General features: G+C 43.8%; 1 protein-coding gene across 4 annotated transcripts in view; it reads right to left on the bottom strand.

Annotated features, from left to right (window-relative positions):
- The window catches only part of PLCH1 (phospholipase C eta 1), a 146,096-nt gene that overhangs the window by 20,698 nt on the left and 102,713 nt on the right, over window positions 1-22,685 (bottom strand). For all 4 annotated transcript variants that reach the window (XM_035133658.2, XM_035133663.2, XM_060274459.1 and 1 more), the window contains 7 exons: window positions 16,418-16,525; window positions 12,249-12,410; window positions 7,815-7,883; window positions 4,962-5,056; window positions 4,236-4,336; window positions 1,163-1,342; window positions 183-290 (listed from right to left, as the gene is read on the bottom strand). In XM_035133658.2, coding sequence (XP_034989549.2) covers window positions 183-290; window positions 1,163-1,342; window positions 4,236-4,336; window positions 4,962-5,056; window positions 7,815-7,883; window positions 12,249-12,410; window positions 16,418-16,525 — 823 coding nt within the window. The remainder of the gene's footprint in view (window positions 1-182; window positions 291-1,162; window positions 1,343-4,235; window positions 4,337-4,961; window positions 5,057-7,814; window positions 7,884-12,248; window positions 12,411-16,417; window positions 16,526-22,685) is intronic.

Raw genomic sequence — 22,685 nt, 5'->3', positions numbered from 1 at the left:
CACCAGGGACGCACACACCTCCCTTCCCTCAGACTCGTAATAAAAATACCGGTACCAGTAAGACATCCCACCAAAAATAAGCCACCCTGTGGTTTTTTGAGAAAAAAAAGTAATAAGACGGTGTCTTAAAAAGGGGGAAACACGGTAGCATTAGGGGATTAACATATATTGAATGGTACTACCTTTGCACATCTGCTGGGGTTTCAGGACGTATCCACAGTTGCCATTCATCCTGAACTTGGCTTGGTTCAACTGCATCACACGCCCATCAGACTGATAGTTTAACGCCACTGTGAAATTAGCAACAGCTTGTGTTACTCATAAAATTCACATGCATCTAACAAAACCTTGTGTGGTTTCTGCTCATAGAGATAAACCCAGAGTTAAGTTAGTGGCGCTTCATTCCTGCTGAAATCAAAGGGACTTAACAACTAATCTGGCTCGTTAATTTCAATGCAAACAAGATTCAACTTACAATTTTAACCATGTCTACTCACAGGTTAAGTCCTATTGAATTCAACGGGGCTTACTCTCAGCTAAGTGGGGTTAAGACTGCAGCCTAAGTTAGCCTGGATCCTGCCCATAAAATAGTTTTGCACCCTTTCCGCCTCCCCATAATGCAAGTGCCTTTGATTTTAAGCAGATAAATGGGATTTAATGAACAAAGTATATATTTCTCTTGAAGGCTGCATTCCCTCTGGGGCAATCTGTTAGGAGCCACATGCTGGTAGCATGTAGTGCCAAAGTCAAAAGTTGGTGAGATCTGAACCAAGTGTAGACATACCCCCCCCTTATTTCTATCCAACACCTCTTTTCTCTCTTTCCAGCAGCTCTCCTCTTCCTTCTGACATCCGTATTCTTTTCTGACACCCCCTCCTCCTCTTCCTCCTTCTCTCTTGCCAGTTTTAAAAAATGCTTTACTGCAGTCTGCTAAAACATCACTATGGTGTAATTTCCTAACAATAGGGTTTCAAGCAACAGCAAATATCATTTCATAACTTTCTGACACTCTTCTCCCTTCCCCTCCTGCCCTCCTTTATCTTCCTCCCCATCCAGCAGGCAGCTGGGATAGGAGACATCTGAAAAAATGGGGTGAATGTAGATCAATGGGCACCTGGGCATTGTGCGCATATACCTTGCACATGTACACTGCAGCACTCACCTAGCTGGCAGCCCACGTTCCAATACGCCAAAGGGTTGAAGTTGCTGGAGTCAATCCGATATGCAGATGGGTAGATTCTGGTGAGCTGCTTCTGGTTATAAAGCATAAACTGCTCGGCCTTCTGTTGCACCACCTGGTGTGCTCTCGACTCGCTGAAGGATAACACATTCCCCACAGATCCTACATGTTGAAAAGGAAAATAACCAAGGAAAAGAAGATATGACACTACATGTGTTGTGTGTACACACACACAAACGCACATACGTTTGCCTGAGGACAATTTAGAAATAAATGTGCTTTTGAGGAGTTATGCCAAAAGCCTCCCCTCCCCTCTAAGTGTGCATTTTAAAACAGCTGTTATTTCCTCTGATCTGTGGCTTCAGTGCCACTTTATACTTGAAACACTTTCTATTAGTGGAAGAGCTCGGGAACCTGGAGAAAATCAAAGCCCTCCAGACTCGCGAGAACACCTTTGTCTACTGAGCTGCCCTGGGCCTCATTGAGAAATATTTTCCTGACAATGAAGGTGGAAACTCAATTTCAGAAACAGGAGAAGGACCGACACCTTCACCTTTCTTGACTACTTTAAATTCTGAGTGAGAGACCAGCCCGAAACACACTTTCTTGACTTGGCAAAAGGAGCATGTTTGACTTAACTATTTAAAGCTCTGCAAGTGGAAAGGATTCATTTGTAACAAATAGCTATTTTTATTTTATTTTTTGGTAATGAATAACTAATGGAAAAAGGAAAAAAGAAGTCATCTCAGCAAGTCAGGGTCATCCTGCAAATGTAATGGTGCCATGCTATGTTATGCTTTCAGTGAGGGCAAATGAAGTCTATGGGTATAGGAAGGGAACACAGCCGCCATTTACCAAGGCAACATGATCAAATACTCCCCCCTTTTCTTACAAAGTGGCTGCTCGCTATAGCCTCACTCACCAAATAGAATGGGCATTGAAATAAGTTTAGTTTCATATACATAACCATTCAAGTTGGCATTTTCGAACCATATATACAATTGCATTATCAAACAGAACACATGTTCAGTGCCATGACTGGTTCCTCCAAGATGTTCAAATACAAAACTGTTTATCTAAATGGAGACGGTCTAATATTCAGATGGTGAGCATGTTGAGATGGGGGGGGGGGACCACAAGTGCTATTCTTTGCAAAGCACTGCATTCAAACAGGCTTTCCTGAGTCGAATATGTATTAAGCACGCGTGGAGAATTCAAAAAAGGACAGGACCAAATTTCTCAAGGCATTTCTGGAAGAAATCGGTCTCAGAATCAAAGCTGCACAAAGCCTGCACTTCTAACAAAAAAGATATGTTCATAATTTTGAATCAAGATAACAAATTCTGCAACAGGAAAAAACAGTCAATTTCATGGCCTGTTGAAATAATTATAAAATTAAACACATTTGTAATATTTGCTGAAGTGACAGGGAAGGGGCCAGAATACTGAGTCTTATACCTTCGTCCCTCCTCACACTTCTGAGGTTTACCAGATGAAGCAGACTCAACTTGAAGCCTAATTTTGCAACCATGAGGACTAGAAATATGGGTTATAATTTCAGCTGAGAAAGAACTAAACATGGGTTTAACTCTCTCACTGGAATCATGTTTATTTAGGATTGGCTCACGTCCCTTTTTTTGTAGGGCAGGGAAAGGATACCAAATTATTTCTCCACTCTCAGGCTTGATGTTTCTAGTGTGCTTGTAACCAAACTTAAAACAAAAACAAAAATGCAGGAGACACATAGCCCTAATTAAAGAATCAAGAAATTCCTACTGTGTAATTCAGAATACTCCAACTATTTTCACTAGGTGGGATTGTTCCATGAAAGAGCTGTCAGCATGTTTCCAGCTCGATTTTGACTACTTCTCTGGAGATGCTCGTCAAGAATATCCAGTGATTTCACCCCAATCTGCATTTGACATGCCAACCTTGGCTGAAATGTGCTTGAATCAAGAAAGGTGTCTCTCTGCACACCGAGCACAAAAACTACCCCTGGAGCTTAAAACCTCTTCTTCCCCCACAGATAATGCTTATAAAGGGACAGATCCTCTTAATTAAAGTCTATCCCTGAGCAGAAGCTTGTCACTTGTCATACGCTGAAGGCCGCTTTCGGTGGAAAGAACATGTCACTTTTACATGCTGAAGGCGACACCAGCGACACCACTTGTCACAGCTTTCGATTCTGAGGAAGATGAGAAAAGCAATCCTGTTTTGTAATGCAACTGTGCCAGTGGAGGAAGAGGGAAGCCACTGCAAGCGGGTGGGATAAGCCCATAAAACAGGAAGGGGCAGAAGAGGCAGGAGCCAAGCTGGAAAGGAAGGAAGGGACTGAGAAACTCATACTACCAAAGCGGGCTGGGTTTTTGCATGAACCAGGTGTATGTTTGGGAATTGCCTCAAATGGCACTTGAGCATCACCTTTTAAGCTCAAAAGTAAGAAGGGTGCCATTGCAATGCACAAAGCACCTAAACCCACACCCTTCCCCCACTAAGTTCCCATTGTTATAACCTCGAAACCTACAGAAGGATCACAAATCAATAAGATTTGTGCAACAGCAAAGTGGCAATATCAAATGACTCATATTCACCTCAACTTGCACAGGAGAAATTCCCACATGCTCATCTACTATATATTTGGGGAAGCCGTTTGCCTGCTTGTCTGTCTCTCCTTTATGGGTTGAGATATTGTTGCCATACTCGGCACAAGGGTTCCTGAGGGGGGGGCAGTGGTCTTCATCTACATTTGGACACCAGGCACCATTTTGAATCAAGATGGCAGGCCCAAATGTGAATTGGGTGTAATTCCGCCTAATTTGGTGTGGCAGTTAGGAACGAGGTTTCCCTAGGAGGAGGAGGAGGTAGTTTTCAGCATTTTTTTTGCAAACGCTGTGTCCCCAAACTCACAAATTACTCTATCCATTTAAAAATCTTTGCTTGTTTCTTTGAATTACTAGGCAGTGCCAGGCACCCCCTGCTACTTCCTTATACAGGAGCAAATAATATATTTGACAGCAGGAAAAGGATGTGCCCCAGTATTCACCCACAGCCTTACCATCATCAACTATGTCTTGAGCTGCTACAGAATTGGTGTACACCACTAAATCAGAAAGATCGCGACACAGCTTCATCGTTTTTCTCCGCCGACCCAACCTGCTGAATAATGGTAAAAGAGGGGGATTTTTTTTCTAAGGAAAGTGGATAGATTTGTCAGCTTCTCTCTCTATCCTACTACTAAGCCCAGACGAATCCAACGCCTTTTCTTAAACAAGAACAGTTATTACTTGACTAGAAGGCACGCTACAAAATAAAAGACAACCAAACAGAGGAAAGAAATAAGGTGGCCAAGAGGTGAGGCCTTTTCTAAAACTCCAATTCATTTTTTAACCCTACCTCTGCCTCTCCACCCCCCCAACCCATCCTTCATACAGATATGCCTTCCAGATACATCTCTCCAACAGAAGTAGCAGATTCTAGATAGAAATGACTTCTCTTATTAAATGAAGGCAAGATGTGCAGGACAATAGGAAGAGGGAGTTTTGGATCAGCAGCAAATATATGCTTTGTTTATTACATTCAGTAGCATAATGAGTTTAGACAGGCGGTATTTTTGGTTCTGCCTGTTTTCATCTAAAAATTGCATATGTCCTCACACACAAACACCTAGTATTGCTTTATTCACTCTAAAAAGCTAACGTCTGTTACATTCCGGGGAAACTGTATATTTGCAGACTGCTTGATTTGGTAGTAAAATGGCTGGGGGAAAGTGACAATTACTTACCTGTATAGCTGTCCAGGTTCCTTCCCAGAACAATTTTGTTGAGAATCTTCATCATCAGATGTGCTATGAGATTTGGGCCTTGGTTTTGCCGTCTTCTGATTGAGAAAACAACATCTGATTTAACAGTGTGGCGAACTATTAAAAAGTTACCATTCATTTACAGTGTGGTCTGCTCAGGCTGCATTCGCACTGAAGTCCCCACCCCACCCCCATTTTTACCTCCCCATTTTCACAATGTTTCCCTAACTGTTAATTTCTGCTTTCTGATTGAGATTTCACATGGTGTAAAAGCCACTTCCAGAAATAAAGTGGAATACAGAACAAGTTTAGTGCTCATTTCTGTGTTATCTGCAAACAAGTTTGTTCCCCCACCCCCACCTGCCCACCAGAAACAAGTACAGCGGTACCTCGCTAGACGAATGCCCTGCTAGACAAATTTTTCTCTAGATGAATGGGTTTTGCAATCGGAGGTTGCCTCGCAAGACAAATTTGTTTTGTGAAAAATTCATCTAGCGAATCGTGGTTTCCCATAGGAATGCATTGAAATTCAATTAATGCGTTCCTATGGGCAAAAAAAAAATAATTCAGTGCATTCCTATGGGATTCACAAGACGAATTTTTCGCAAAACGAATTGACTCACGGAACGAATTAAATTTGTCTTGCGAGGCACCACTGTCCTCAACTTTTGCTAAATTCCACTATATTTCTGGGTGTGGCTTTTATGTTGTGTGAAAGCTCAAACAGAATACAGAAATGAAGAGTTGGGGAAATGACGTGAAAATAGAATAAGCTGCCATGTGAATTCAGCCTCAGGCTAACAGGAGCTTCCCAGGGTCCCAAAAGGAGATTTCCCTCACTCTTTACTCCCTTGAGCATTTTAAATGGAAGGATCAGGGATTGAACCTGGAACATTTGGCATGCAAATTCATGTACTCTTGTCACTGAGCTACTGCTTAGTAGACAGTGCCCTGAGCACTCTTGCCAAGAGTTATGTTCAATTAACAAAGGTTTTGCTCCAGCCAAGATTAATAGCTGGTAAGTCCTGTTGATTTGACTGGGAAATAATTGGCAATTTGATTGCGAAATAATGAGCTCTTCCATTGAATTTGATGGCAAACCACCTCACTGCCTGCTAGGGACATACCAAAAGGTGAGAGAACTGAACAAAACTTCAGATGTAACAGCAATTGTAAACTGCTTACAAAAGAGCGGCCAGTTTACAGAAAACTAGGTTTCTATAAAGTCTTCAAACTTGCATAATTTAAGATTCTTTTATGGGGAGCGGTGGGAGAGTTATGCAGAGTGCTGAAACCCATTACCACAATCATTTTATACCTACTTTCGCAGACAGCAATGTATTTTGAAGGAAGGAAAGGAAGAAAGAGGAAAACAACCCAGGCATTTTTCTCCCCATGAGTCTATTTCTCTGTCGACCCTGAAATGTCAGTATTTCATTATTGAATGAGTGGCATGGGAAGGTCAAAGAAAAAGTATGCGACTGGTGAAGGATGCCGGCAGGGATGTCCAGCAAAATGCAATGCCAACATCTAAAGGGGAATATATCAAAACCCTCCCACATACAGGGGTACAATTCTTCTAAAGAAATACATATGAGCTAAATGGATTTTTGTGAAATTCATTCAAATCAGCAGACTTTTAAATTTTTTAATTCAAAGGGAGAACGCTTCCAGTACAGCATCACTAAATATCTCTTATTGCCAGAAGTGCACAAAGTCAATCAATTTCCGCAGTGGTCATTAAGGAGAATATTCATTCTGTTTTTCATGCAGACATGAAAAAAAATTAGGGCAAGCCTAATTAGGCTAATTAGCTGGAATTGTTGCATTACTGAAATATTTTGCAGTCTTCAAAGTAGTGAGTAATTGTAAGTTCTCCAGAGGCTGATTTCTCTCATAAGCATTCTACTGTACAACATTTGTTCTCTCATCAGTGTGCTGGGAATTTCAATTGTCAATGGTCCCCATTAGCAAATATGAGCTGGAAGTTGTGGGACGCATCTGCGAATTGAATGAATAACAGCTCATTAATTGTCCTTTTTCAGTTCCTTGAAAACCAAAGAAGCTACATATAGGAGTGTGTGTGTGTGTGTGTGTGTGTGTAAAAGCATGTACTGCCAGCTAAAGTTTAAAGAAATAAATTATGTTTTCCATTGGCCTTACTATCTGCAGAAAGAACTGGTGAATCAAAGCTGGGGGTCATGAATAGGAGAGGGATCCTGTACTTAAGTCTTGCTTGCAGGCTTTGTATAAGCTGCCTGGTTGGCTACTGTGGAAACAGAATGCTGGACTAGATCAGGCATCCCCAAACTGCGGCCCTCCAGATGTTTTGGCCTACAATTCCCATGATCCCTAGCTAACAGAACCAGTGGTCAGGGATGATGGGGACTGAAGTTTAAAACATCTGGAGGGCCGAAGTTTGGGGATGCCTGGACTAGATATTTGAGTTGATCCATCAAGGCTCTTTTCTTGATTCTGTGCCATGCGAGGGATCCAATTATATCATGGCTGACCTTGGACCAGTCACATTCTCTCAGCTTAACCTACCTTGCAGGGTTGTTTGTGAGGTCAAAAGAGGAAGAGATCCTTAGAGGATACGTGGGGCATAAATATAAAAATAAGAACTGCTTATTCTTGCCGACCAGTGCCTCCATTTCCCCCAGCTTCCTCTGCTGTTTCCCTACGACTGTTTCAGATTGCAAGCCCCTTGGAGGTTGGGACTTGTCATACCTGTTCTATGTAAAGCACCACGTACACAGAAGCTGCTCTGGAAATAAAATAATAATAATAATAATAACTCTGCAAAACGTAGGTGGAAGTTTTAGCTCTGCTTACCTTGTGTTTACCAAAATTGCTCATTAGTCTACTGTGGGATTTCTTGCCAGTATCTTTTACATCCGAGTTCTATGGAAGCAAAATAAGCAAAGAATCCAATGACCGAGGAACTGGTGTTTTTTTTTTAGTAAACGCATCTATTGTATTTGCTCCCAGAAGAATGGGACTATATGTGAAAATCTGCCTTCCCCAAACTGGGGCTCACCTCATGTTTTGGACCAGAACTCTCATCACAGAATATAAGCTAAAGATTATATATATCAGCACAGACTGTAATATTTAGCTTGTGTCTGTACTCCCAATAATTAAGTTATTTGAAGGGGTTGCAGGAATGCAAATGAAGCAGATATCTAGTGCCCAAATAAAGAGAGGAAAAGGAAGAATCGACTTAAGAGGAATCAAAAATGAAAGTGTGATCCAAGTGAACAAACATATCAAACCTCACACTTCCAAAACCTGTAGATAAACAGGGAATAAAAAATAACACACACACACAACCCAAAGTGACAGAGAGAGAACTGATGTTTGCTAAGCCACCTGAGGTTTGCTGTAAGAGAGATCCCCTGGGTCATCAGTTTGATGATGTGTGGCAGGACCCAGTGTTGCTGTCAGAACATCACATCCCTTTATCTCTTTGAAGAGCTGAAAAGAGGCACCAAAATACATTGCCTCAACTATTCACAGCACAAAACCTTCCAGTTACATAAATGCACGGCCTGTGGCAGAAATGTATTTTCCATTAGCTTTTTTTTGCGAAGGACAAGGAATGGCTTCTCCTTTCTTTTCTTTTTTTGGCTAGTCAAGCTCGACAAACTCAAACCTACTTTTCCAGAGATGTATTTCCAGTTGAGGATGCAGGATACACCCTGGGGTATCTCTTTGGCACATGCAGGGGGGAGAGCATAGTTCACTCACAGCTCTTCCACCCCTTCCTCTTCATATGCACTAGCAAATGATGGCTATTTAACATTAAGCATCACTTTCAGTTTCCTCTTCCGGGGACATTACTCATCCCTGTGGGATGTAACATCACTGAAGCAGTCAAATACAACATTTCCTGTTTGCCCAGAGTAGACATGCAGGGGAATGTTGCTCCAGCCAGCAGGAATTCCTGTCACACCTGGTCTGGAGCATCCTCCCCCTGGGTGTGACCAGGTAGATGGGAGTGACCCTGGCAGACCCTATAAAGGGGCTAGTCACGTAGCCATCTTCCTCTTGACTCTCTTGATCCCTTCTCTCCATTTTGCCTTTTGCTGTCTGCTGGCTCTCAGCCAGCAGCACATGGGCTCATCCCTCACAGAGCATGAACCCACACTTCTTTCTGTAACTGTAACTACAAGATAAAGCCTGCCTTCAGAATCATACTGTGAACTGAATGTAAGTAAACCTTATCATTACTTTTAAAAGAAGACTGTTGTGTCGTTATTTTTTTTAAGAGGGAACTAAAGGGGATTTACTAGGAACAATCTAATTTGGACAAGCCAGAATGGATTGCTTAACTCAAATGTTTCTCATGAATCCATCAACTAGCTTCCTGCAACGTACAAGGGAATGTGCTCTGCTGCTAGCTCACTAGCGTGAGTGAGGAGGGATAGTATTTAATCAATATATCCTCTCCTACTATCCACAACATTCCCACAATCCCTAGCTTGACCAAGGCTTGCTGGGCTCCATGTAGTGGTCTTCCACCAAATGGCAAAGGTCTTTGCCCATTTATTTGGCTGCTTGTTTTCACTAACCGGTTTTCAGTGCCGTCTTAAGCGCCCCTGTCGCCATGGTGCGCGGGATCTCTCCGGCGCCCTTCCGCCCCGTTCCCCAGCGCGGTGGGCGGGTGGGCGTGGCGCTGCTGCACGGCGGGCGGGCGGGCAGACACAGCGCGATCTCTCCGGCGCCCTCCCGCCCCGTTTCCCAGCGCGGTGGGCAGGTGGGCGCCGCGCGCAGCTGCGCAGCGGACCGGTGAACCGGCCGGCCAGCGGGCGGGCGCAGCTCGCGGCGCCCTCCTGCCGGGCCGGCGCCATGGTGCCCTGCGCCACCGGGGGTCTACGATGAGCCGGCCCTGCCGGTTTTATTGGATTGTTTTGCTCTGTGATTGGTTTTGATGTTTATGTCCCTGCTGCAGTAATAAAAAGAAAACCCAGTGTGGTGTAGCAATTCATCTGACAGACAACCCCTTGAAGAAAAGGGTACCAATTTCCATTCACAGGGATATTGTGAGGATAAAGAGTTCCCTGCGAAGAGGGAGGGATTGTAGCTCTGTGAGGAGAATATGGGTCTCCCAAGAACTCTCAGCATCCTTAACAAACAACAGTTCCCAGGAGTCTCTGAGGGAAGCCATGAGCGGGCGTGGGAGGAACAGAGGAAAAAGCTGGCACTTGGTGTCCAACTATATATTTCTTTATTTAAAAGTCGCTGACGAGAGTCTTTGAGCCGAACTCTTAGGGCTAAGAAAGGAATGTTAGCTGCTGGCATCGGAGAAGAGAAGACATACTGACTTTTTGACAGTCAAAGGAAATATTCCCCTTTATATGAAAAGATTTTGTCCCTTAAAGGTCTGTGCCTCCAACAGAGAAAAATATTTTTAACATGACCCTGCAGGATAGTTTTTAGAACTTTGAAAGGGATAAGAATCAAACATTTAGCACACATTTTCAAAGTTGCTTCGAAAAGACTAACTATAGGTTGTGAATGATTTCCCAAATGGTCTCCCAATCTCTTTTAGAAAAGCTTCCGCCATTCATTGCTTTTTTTAATGCTATATTTATTTAGGTTGATGATAAAATGTTTCTTGACCTTCTTCTTGAGACAAATTTTATTGGGGGGGGTGTGTGTGTGTGTCGCACAGTACCTATGGTGGATGATTATACAGTCTAAGATGGCGATACTATCAATCAATCAATCAATCAATCACCTTCCACATATATGTCTCAAGGCGATCTACACCAGGCATCTCCAAACTGCGGCCCTCCAGATGTTTTGGCCTACAACTCCCATGATCCCTAGCTAACAGGACCATTGGTCAGGGATGATGGGAATTGTAGTCCAAAACATCTGGAGGGCCGAAGTTTGGGGATGCCTGATCTACACAATACAATAGAAACAGCTAAAAAAAACCAGTTAAAACATGATAGAAAATAACAGAAAATTAATTAAAAAGTAAGAGGAAACACTAATGGCAGAGACCTATTCATCCAGCTTGGCAAGCTTGTCAGAACAAAAGATGTCTTCAGATGTTTCTAGAAAGTGTAGATTGTGGGCACCTGTCATATTCTGACAAGGGTCTTCCACAGAAGAGGGGCAGCCACACTGAAAGCTCTGCTCCAAGACAGATCAAGTTTCTGATCTCTTTGGAACCTACTGGGGCTACAAGGGATCAGGCAGTCTCTCGATAACTTAGTCCCGAGCTGTATGATAGGGCAGGGAGAGTGGCGATATGGGGCAGATAAGATTCTAATTTGGTTTTAAGCTGCCACATACAATCTTGTCATTATTATGTCTTTGGTCAGCATATTTTAATGTTATTCCGTTGTGGAGGATACAAGCCACTGTATGGTGGATTGTGTGCAGCCTGGAAAGTGAAGCTGTGGGTGTTTTCAAGCAGGCTTAGTGAACCACCGCTGAGAGACACTTGTGTGCTTTCACTTAAAGTCCTGTCAGCATAATAAGAATTATAGTAGTAGTAATAATAATTTATTTATACCCTGCCCATCTGGCTGAGTTCTATGGCAAGGCAGATTTCTGAGGCAGAGCTATAGGCATTAACTATGGTTTCCTAATTCAGATATGGCAAATCACAGTTAGTGTAGACAATGGTTTGCAAATCTGCTTCAAACCAATTGGTCTGCAGACCATCTTGAAACTACCATTTGCTGATATGGACACCATGCCAAGCCATGGTTTGGCACAACATTTGGCACAAATCATGGTTTGGCACAACCATGGTTTGGCACAACTGCAGATCAACTGCAAGTCACTCCACACAATACCATTAGCCATGAGACACATTAAATACCTCCTTAAAGGAAAACACTGCTACTGTTTTTCCTAAACATCCTGGTAGGTCACACTGTAGGTGATTCAGGTGCATTTTCTGCAACCCGTATTTTCCAGAAAAGAACCAAATGTGGAACTATCATTCTCACCCAGAACCCAGAACATCCACTGTAAATCTTTATTTGCAAATACATACATAAATACAAAGGTATGCTGCTTCCTTATTTTGTTTTGTTTTTGGAGGTGGGAAAGTAACTTCTTTTTAAAAAGCAGCTCCTACACAATGCATTTTGCAAATTTCACTGAGACACATTTCTTATATAAAACGAAGCATGGCTTTTTCTTTCTCACAGCAAACTTGCAATGAATGCCAACCTCATCTCAACAATGCTAGAGACAGAAGAACTCAGTAGAAACGGGGAGGGGAAGAAAGAGAAATCTTACCTGTTTGAAGTTTACATTTAAACCTTCGTGTGTTGCTTTTAAGAGTGCTCTCACCGTGAAGCTGTCGGGGTCTTCTTTGTCCCTGATCTGAGACTCCTTTAGCAAGGATTCAAGTTTCTTCCTTATAAAAGATTCCACCTGGTGCTCAGTGGTGCCATTACTCTGAAATAGATCAGTCAGACCAATGCAAAATGCTCAGTGGAATTTTCTTTTCTTTTCTTAAGCAAACAGAGCAGGGTAGTTGTTTCCACTCCCAAGTAAACTGATTCTCCCTACAGGTTCTTTGCAGTAGTAGTGAATTTGTGTAAAAAAAGGGAAATAAAATCTCTTCAAGGTGGTTTTTCATTCTAATATTCTGCCTGTTAGAACTCCTGGGGTGGCAATAAAAACCAGTGTCACTTTCCCTAAAGAGTCAATCCTCCCTTATAAATTTGGGGGCTGCCTCACTCAACGGGCTGTCAGCCTTCACTAACCCAAAGGTAAGGTACCCCTGACCGTTAGGTCCAGTCGCAGACGACTCTGGGCTTGCGCGCTCATCTCACTCTATAGGCCGAGGGAGTCGGTGTTTGTCCACAGACAGCTTCCAGGTCATGTGGCCAGCATGACTAAGCCGCTTCTGGCGAACCAGAGCAGTGCACGGAAACGCCGTTTACCTTCCCGCCGGAGAGCTACCTATTTATCTACTTGCACTTGACGTGCTTTGAAACTGCTAGGTTGGCAGGAGCAGGGACCGAGCAACGGGAGCTCATCGAGTCGTGGGGATTCAAACCGCCGACCTTCTGATCAGCAAGCCCTAGGCTCTGTGGTTTAGAGCACAGCGCCACCCGTGTCCCTTCACTAACCTAGGCCTCTCCATAAATTTTAGACTACAAACCCAGCTACTGGGCGAGGCGGATGAGAGCTGTTGTCCAAGAGATCTTTGGGCCACCAGGTTTCCGATGGTTGGGCTACGTTATCTTAGCAGTAAGACCTGTCACTTCTGTAGGACTGGTTGTTGGAGTGTGAATTCGTGTCTGTCTATATAGGATTTAATGGGTGGATTTTATCTGTTGCTGGCTTAGCTTCAGCAAGGGTTTGCAATGTTGCTTTTAAGTCTATCTATTTTACTGTGTCATCTAGATAACTTTTTTTTAAATGAGATGCATAAATTGGGAGTGGGGGTGGGAAAAACCCAACCACAGAGACGAAACAGATGAGCTCTTTTTTAGAACAACACAACCGAAACTACCTGGAAATAAACTGATGAACATGAGGATCCCTCAGAAATACTTAAGATATACCTAGAGCCAGTGTGGCTTAGAGAGCTTCTTATGGGGAAGTGGTCATGTGATGGCTTCATGGACACCCCATACATATGCGTAGAGCAGGGAAGCACAAGAGGTGATGTGCAAGGCCTCTCCTTAGTTGCCAATGACACACTGAGCACCATTTCCTACTCAACTGAACCGTTACAATGAATATGTAGGTGTTTGAGTAGACAAATGAAATTAACGGAGTGCTGTATCCGATGCTACAGGAGGTGCAAGGAACTTCCCTGTGTGCAATTCACAGTCAGCTCCAGAGCCTCTACAGCAGATTCTGAGAGTGCAAGAGAAAGGAAATGGAAATGTGATGCTTTCCACAATGTTAGCCTGAAATATTCAGCAGCTTTATACTTGAAACTGTGGGCAGTGACCCGGGTTCCTTTTTACAGCAGGACAAGAAAGTGGGATGCAGCAAACACACCCATGCTTCTGGCTGGGTATTATAATTTTTATTATCATCACTATTGATTTATTAATTGCCTTCTAAACAACCATCTCAAGGAGATGCACACAAAGAAAAACAAATTGGCTCCCAAGGAGTGTGGTGGAGTCTCCTTCTTTGGAGGTCTTTAAGCAGAGGCTTGACAGCCATCTGTCAGGAATGCTTGGCAGGGGGTTGGACTGGATGGCCCTTGTGGTCTCTTCCAACTCTAGGGTTCTATGATTCAAAGGCAGCAGATACATTTAAAACAAAATGAAAACCACACATAACAGATACTCATGGTAAAGACCCATTTATGTAGCAAGGAAAGTCTAAAATGCCTCCAATTGTTTTCAGAAAGTGCAGGCAGTGAGCACATGTTGTATTCTGACAGGAATGCTCTTCCACAGAACAGCCACACTAAAAGCCCGCTCTGAGTCATCGATCTTGTTCCCCAAGAGGCATTTCCTGGTCTCCACTGTGGCTTTGGGGCTGTTGCTACAGGAAAATACAATGTGTTTGTGCAGAGGTGGCACTGAGGGGATATAACTTCTTGGGTCACTGCGTGCATTTTCTCTGCCTTGTGCTTTGAGCACCCAAAGACAAATCATCATCTCTCTGCGGAAGACAATCTCACAGAGGGCACAAATGGGATGATCCAGTGTTGTGCAGCATTCTGAGCTTCTCCATTTGAAACAACCATTTAGGAAACGGTTTTTCAAAATGGGAATGCTCTCAAGGTTCCCTCATGTCTGTTAGGTATTAATGTGTTCATCTGATTTCAATTTGGTCCCTTTTGTGCAGAAATGTAAGACAACGCTGCAGTATGAGTGGCGGATAATCTTGAAGTACCCTGTGGTAAAAGTGTTTAAGAGAGGAACAGTATTATGAGCACCTGCTGCTCTCTCTCTCTGAACCAAATCTGATGGGGCCCTGTAATATCTAAAGCAGCAAAACAATTCCCAGCCTGCTTGCAAAATGTTTATGTCCCAATAGCTGATGCAAATTAGGAAACAGGCAGGAAAGAGCTCGTTTTGCAGGCATCTTGGTAAACATAAGAGCTCCACTGTGGGCAAGGTGGAGAATGAGAAACCAAAATCCACACTGTCACATGCTGACCTGCAAATCACTGGAGTCACCTTGCCAGTAGCCTAGACGGACCAACTCCCTACCAGACTGGTAAAAGATTATAAATGCATGTGAAATATTTTGAGCCAGTCAAGTATGAACTCCTCTGAGCTGGAGCAAACCATCTGCTCATGACTGAGCAGCCTTGCTGCATTGCCCCCGAGCAAAAGATTTTATTTTTTAAAAAAAAATCCGCTTCCAGACAAGACACAAATGGAAAACAGCAAGAGGAAAGAAGAGCTAGTGGAGACAAACTGTCAATGTACAACATGGTGGAGAAACGAGGGAGATACACACACACACACACACACACAGAGAGAGAGAGAGAGAGAGAGAGAGAGAGAGAGAGAGAGAGAGAGAGAGAGAGAGAGAGAGAGAGAGAGAGAGAGAGCTGTGGTCTAAACCACTGAGCCTCTTGGGCTTGCCGATCAGAAGGCTGGCAGTTTGAATCTGTGCAACAGTGTGAGCTCCCGTTGTTCTGTCCCAGCTTCTGCCAACCTAGCAGTTCAAAAGCACGCCAGTGCAAGTAGATAAATAGGTACCACTGTGGCAGGAAGGAAAACAGTGTTTCCTCCGTGCAGCAGAAGTGGTTTAGCCATGCTGGCCACATGACCCGGAAAGCTGTCCCTTGGCCTGAAGCAAGATGAGGGCAGCACCCCATAGTTGCCTTTGACTGGACTTAACCATCCAGGGGTCCTTTACTCTGTGTGTGTGTGTGTGTGTGTGTGTGTGTGTGTGTGTGTGCGTGTGTGGTGTCTCATATGTGGAACTCTTCTCATGAGAATCCAATTCCCTATGTCTCTCAAAATTCTAGAGAATTGAGAGAACCTACAGAACAGTGCAGAAGGGTGATGTGTTGCAGTTTTTTTTCCCCTTTCCCCCAGAAGGAGACTCTGCTGGATCTAAATCCCTTCCACCAACAGAAGGAGTCTTTTCTCTTCACCAGAGGGCAATTTGGATCCAAGCCATGATTAATCATCCTCATTATCCCAGCAGCATCAACACACATCAAACTTTTCAGAGTTTCATAAAAGATAGGCCCCTTGCCTTAAGGAGCTTAAAATCTATGTTAGTGGGAATATCAACATATGGCTAAGAAGTTCTTGTACCCGGAAGCACACCTCAGCAGCAAGGAGCCTCACCACAGGGAAGCTCGGTACTCAGGCAAGTGAGAGTAGGGCTATTAAAACATGGTTCAGGTCCTTGAACGGGAAAATGTCGCATGCAATGCACATTTCAACTTAAGCTATGTGTGAAATGCAGCTCTATGCAACTGCTGGAAAATTCGTTATAGAGAAGTAGCTAAGCACACTTACGTAAGAAACCTTTAACTTGCAATCATCTTCAATTTCATCAGCGCTGTCTTCATCAGAAACCTCTCCTTCTTCAGCATCCGCTCCAAGACTATACGGGAGCTTTTTACCCTGAAAAAATGAGTGTTACATCACAAAATTGCTATGGTCATTTGAAAGCCAAATCGAGGACATCTTTATTATGCAGCAGAAATATTTCCTTACGATAAAATATATTGAAGTCATCTAAAGACCTCTGTGATGATTCTATAAAATATGTAGGCATCACATAATTCTGTCTGCTTTTGATGTTAAAATAGCACCACCCACACAGGGTTGCAAAATGTTCTTTGAAATCTTCCAAACTGTTTGCAGTCCCTCCAAATTTCAAATAATAATAATAATAATAATAATAATAATAATAATAATAATAATATATTATTTACACCCCGCCCATCTGGTTGAGTTTCTCCAGCCACTCTGGGCGGCTTCCAACAGAATATTAAAATACAATAATCTATTAAACATTAAAAGCTTCCCTAAACAGGGCTGCCTTCAGATGTCTTCTAAAAGTCTGGTAGTTGTTTTCCTCTTTGACATCTGGTGAAAAGGCATTCCACAGGGCGGGTGCCACTACCGAGAAGGCCCTCTGCCTGGTTCCCTGTAACTTGGCTTCTCACAGCGAGGGAACCACCAGAAGGCCCTCAGCACTGGACCTCAGTGTCCGGGCAGAACGATAGGGGTGGAGACACTCCTTCAGGTATACTGGTCCAAGGCCATTTGGGCTTTAAAGGTCAGCACCAACACTTTGAATTGTGCTTGGAAATGTACTGGGAGCCAGTGTAGGTCTTTCAAGACTGGTGTTACATGGTCTTGGCGGCCACTCCCAGTCACCAGTCTAGCTGCCGCATTCTGGATTAATTGTAGTTTCCAGGTCATTGCAGTAGACCAAGCAAGAGATAACTAGAGAATGCACCACTCTGGTGAGACAGTCTGTGGGCAGGTAGGATCTCATCCTGCGTACCAGATGGAGCTGATAAATAGCTGCCCTGGACACAGAATTGACCTGCGCCTCCATGGACAGCTGTGAGTCCAAAATGACTCCCAGGCTGCGCACCTGGTTCTTCAGGGGCACAGTTACCCCATTCAGGACCAGGGAGTTCTCCACACCTGCCCGCCTCCTGTCCCCCACAAACAGTACTTCTGTCTTGTCAGGATTCAACCTCAATCTGTTAGCCGCCATCCATCCTCCAACCACCTCCAGACACTCACACAGGACCTTCACCGCCTTCACTGGTTCTGATTTGAAAGAGAGGAAGAGCTGGGTATTATCCGCATACTGATGAACACCCAGCCCAAACCCCCTGATGATCTCTCCCAGCGGCCGCATGTAGATGTTAAAAAGCATGGGGGAGAGGACAGAACCCTGAGGCACCCCACAAGTGAGAGCCCAGGGGGTCTGAACACTCATCCCCCACCACCACTTTCTGAACACGGCCCAGGAGGAAGGAGCGGAACCACTGTATGACAGTGCCCCCAGCTCCCAACCCCTCTAGACGGTCCAGAAGGATGTCATGGTCGATGGTGTCAAAAGCCGCTGAGAGATCCAGCAGAACTAGGAAACAGCTCTCAACTTTGTCCCTTGCCCGCCGGAGATCATCAACCAGCGTGACCAGGGCCATTTCAGTCCCATGATGAGGCCTGAATCCCGAATGGAAGGGAGGCAAATGACCTGCACAGTTATTATGCATACACTCTGCTCTTTCATGCAATGAATTTCAGAAATATTTGGACACAGTGCTGGATCCTGCAGTGATCCCTGCAGAATACAACTGATATATCTTTCTGATCTGGTGTGCATTCAGGAAATTACTATGTTTTCAACATGAAGCGCTCTCTCTCCCTCCCTCCCTTCCTCCTTTTCTTTTCAAAGAAAAACCCAGCCCCTATTTCAATTTTAATTCTGAGCTATGCACTGTGTCACCCACAGAGAATGGAACTACAGGATGAAGATTTATTTCGAAGGCAGCCCTAAATTAGAAGCTCAGCCTGGGTTCTGACAGATGTGCACTAAGGATTGCTGACATACTTGTAAATGAGTATCTTGAGTCTTTCAGACACTAATGGGTCAGAACAGGCCTGCAAGCTCCAAATGTGGAGCATCATGCTGGTTCCACTTAGCGTAGTGCGATATCACTTTATATAATACAGTACGCAAGTGTCAGTGGTTTGGTACAAGCTTGTCATTATTACATAGCAATGACAAAGAAGATGCTCTCCCCGCTACATGTTTCACATTACTTTGCTATTCATATCTGAAGGAGCCAATGGGGTGCCCCCCCCCTAGATGCTTCTGCATCCCGGCTGCCATCAGCCCCAGCCAGGTTGGCCAATGACCAGCAACGATGGACGATAGAGTCTGATAGCATACTGAGCGCACCACACTGGCTACCCTTGGCTACCCTAAATTCTTTGAGTTCCAAGCTGGAAAAACACTCAGCTCTGCCATCTCTGGCACTAATGAAGACAAAACACTGCACCATTCATTTTCATTAAGCCATTCGTTTTCATTAAGCATTACATCAGAATATCTTAAGCATCGTTAAGATTGGCTGCAAATAAGGATGCAAAACAAATGAAGCGGCTTGTGCTAAATTATGGGTTGCTCAGTACAGGGAAAGGCTATGATCCTAGTCCCACTTACCTGCGAGTAAGCCTCTTTGAATTCAGTAGGATTTACTTCCTAGTAAGCAGGGTTAGGATTACACTGCAAACTGAAGCACATTTATCCAGTGCTAATTGCGAAAGTTGCACCAAGCTTGGGTCTGCATGCTGATTAGCACATCTTTTGCTATTGTAAAAACGATTTCTTACATTGCTTTTCTTTTTTAAAAAATCACATTTCTATCCCACATTCTTCCAAGGAGCCCAAGCTGACTTCTTAGCCACATGGCAACCATTCGAGGTATACCAGTAGGTCATTTATACCAAAATGGCTAAAATGACTGGAAGAATCAGAAATCAGGAAGACCAGAATTTTAATAAGGAATGGGAAAAATTTATAATTTATCTTTAAAAAAACCGTTGTAAACAGCTAAAATCGTTTGTACGATCAGAGTAACACTTGTGGTTTAATGGTGAATTTTGGGCATAATGGAGTTGTAAAAGATTTGGATTATCATAAGAGATGCAGGAGGAAATGATTAACAATAGGACCCACAAAGGGGAGGAGGGAAGTCCAGGAGATGCTTTGGAATCTTGTTTTTATGTTGCATATTGGATATGTGATTGGATATATAATAAAAAGGTGGGGCAGCGGCAGCAGAGCTCTCCCCTCCTGTGCCTTCCAGAAAATGGCAAAGGCAGAACATAACCATCAGGGTTGGTAGCCATTAATAGCTTTATTCTTCATGGATTTCTCTAATCCTCTTTTAAAACCACCACTGACCTAGAAGGTGACTTGTTCTCCATTGCCCCAGAGGTTATGGCTACATTTGATGGGCTTACGGTAGACTTCAGTTGAGCAGAAAGAAAGAGAAAGTTTCTGATGGTAAGAGCAGCTAGATCAGAGTTTCCCTAACTTGGGTCTCCAGCTGTTCTTGGACTACAACTCCCATCATCCCTAGCTAGCAGGACCAGTTGCCAGGGGTGATGGGTATTGTAGTTCAAAAACAGCTGGAAACCCCAGTTTGGGAAACTCTTGAATCAATTTGGTAGTGGGAGCCTGGGATTTCCCGCATTGCAAGTCCTCAAGCAGAGGCAACACAGCCACCTAGCTGTGGATTTTCTGCCATCATTGGGTAGGGTGTTTAACTAAATAGCCTGCAAGGTCATTTCCATCCCCACATTTCTATGATTCTATCTCTGCGTGAGTGTTTCTGAATGTCCAGTGACATACAATACAGACACAGGGATGAACGACTCATCCCAAGTAAAGGATTATAGGAAGGTGGAAAGAGAAAGGCCATCAATTACCAGCCCACATACTCACCCATACCAATGAATAATTTGCATCCAAGCGGTTGTATCCAATGTGAAATTAACGAGCCTGGCTAACAAAGGTCCATTAATTTCAATGGATCTACTCTTAATAGAACTTAGTTGCGAGAAGCCAAGTTGCAGGGAACCAGGCAGAGGGCCTTCTCGGTAGCGGCGCCCTCCCATCAGATGTCAAAGAGAAAAACAGCTACCAGATTTTTAGGAGACATCTGAAGGCAGCCCTGTTTAGGGAGGCTTTTAATCTTTAATCAATTATTTTATTCTTCTGTTGGAAGCCGCCCAGAGTGGCTGGGGAAACCCAGCCAGATGGGTGGGGTATAAATAAATTATTATTATTATTATTATTATTATTATTATTATTATTATTATTATTTAACCCAATGTGTTTTTGATCAATCTCTCCAAGTGTGATACTCATCTGGAAGGAATTGTTACTTGGTCAGATTAAGTGGCTAATTGCAAGACCGCTGTACAGAGTAACTACAAGTTTATTACTTTACACACCTGTTATCTTTTTACTTGCTTGGCGCAACAGTTAATGGCCACTGATCAGCGGTGTACAAGAGTGACTCACAGGATCAGTAATATTATTCAAAGAGACAAAATCTCCCTTGTGGTATTCGAGTCTGACTGAGACTGACGATCAGGAAATTAAATGCACATTTTGCAACATGTGCTTACCAGCCTCTGATTTTGATTAAAAGCAAAAAGTGATAAGAGAGGATGCTCTCCTCACATCAATTGAAATCACTTGATCACTACTGCAATGTTATTTATCCAACTCAGAATCAAGAGGAAATAAAAATCCACCAGATCAAGCTAATGTCACACTCGGGAAGTAGAAAGTTGCCTTGAGACTGGCTAGAAGGAAGTGGTGGAAACATTCCAGGAGTGCTTCTGCCCAGCTTAGACAGTTGACCCATCCTTGGTACAATCAAACCTGCCCATGGTTGCATATCCACTAGTTACATTGCAATTGGACTACTGCAGTGTGCTCTTTCTGGGGCTGCCTTCGAAAACCATTCAGAAACTATTAGGAAGCTATTGGGGGGGGGGGAGGCACAACAACTTTCTTTCAAGAAGTCAAAGACTTGCCCAAATCAGGCATAAAACTCCAGCGAAAGATTTGTAAGCTGGCAACGACACAAGCAACCAAGGCAATCGAAGGAATATTGTTGCTAAGAACATGGAGGCAAATGATCCAAAGCTGGAAACACACAACTGGACTATCAGACGATAAAGCAGGCATCCCCAAACTTCGGCCCTCCAGATGTTTTGGACTACAATCCCCATCATCCCTGACCACTGGTCCTGTTAGCTAGGGATCATGGGAGTTGTAGGCCAAAACATCTGGAGGGCCGCAGTTTGGGGATGCCTGCGATAAAGGAACGAAAGGGTTGGGAAAAGAGGGTCAGAGAGTCTGCAGAGAAACTAAACTTTGCATTAATCTTCATTTAGAACACGTGTGGACAGAAATCCATGCCTGCACATTCATCCATTGATTGATTGAGGAGGGGAGAGTGTCTTGACAAAACTAGTCCAACAAATACAACAAAAGACAAAGCTCTAGGGCTAAAAAAAAGGCACCAGATCTCAGTGGTGCCCACCCTAGAGATCTTAAAGAACTCAGATGTCAAATTGCTGTTTCCCCAATGAAAATATGCAACAACAACAACAAAACTGAAGTTGGCTGTATTCCCAAGGCGGAGCTCTCCAGCAGCAACTCTGCTCCATGAAAGGCAGAGTCAGAAACTGGAACGATTCTTCTACTCAGAAAAGCCATCATGTTTTCTGGCTCTGGCTTTCTGTCAGCTGGTATTAAGCCTTTGCTGCTGGCCAGCTGAATGGGGATCCGGCACAGAGCCCCGCATACATGCCTAAGTAGAATTTTAACAAAAATTTATTATCTCACCTTTTCTCTCAAAGAAACCCAGGGTGGCAAACAACAAGTGATCAAGCAATAGAAGAAGAAGAAGAGTTTGGATTTGATATCCCGCTTTATCACTACCCGAAGGAGTCTCAAAGCGGCTAACAATCTCCTTTCCCCTCCTCCCCCACAACAGACACCCTGTGAGGTGAGTGGGGCTGAGAGACTTCAGAGAAGTGTGACTAGCCCAAGGTCACCCAGCAGCTGCATGTGGAGGAGCGGAGACGCGAACCCAGTTCCCCAGATTACGAGTCCACTGCTCTTAACCACTACACCACACATATCTTAAACAACTCCAGTCCCAAAGCAGACTGGGGGAAATCTCCAAAGGCCTGTTCAAAGAGGAAGATCTCCAGCAGGCACCAA

The sequence above is a fragment of the Zootoca vivipara genome, chromosome 5 (genome assembly GCF_963506605.1).
Source record: "Zootoca vivipara chromosome 5, rZooViv1.1, whole genome shotgun sequence".
NCBI classification, from domain to species: Eukaryota; Metazoa; Chordata; class Lepidosauria; order Squamata; family Lacertidae; genus Zootoca; species Zootoca vivipara.
The sequence above is the reverse complement of the archived record's forward strand: the minus strand, read 5'-3'. Positions and strand labels throughout refer to the sequence as shown.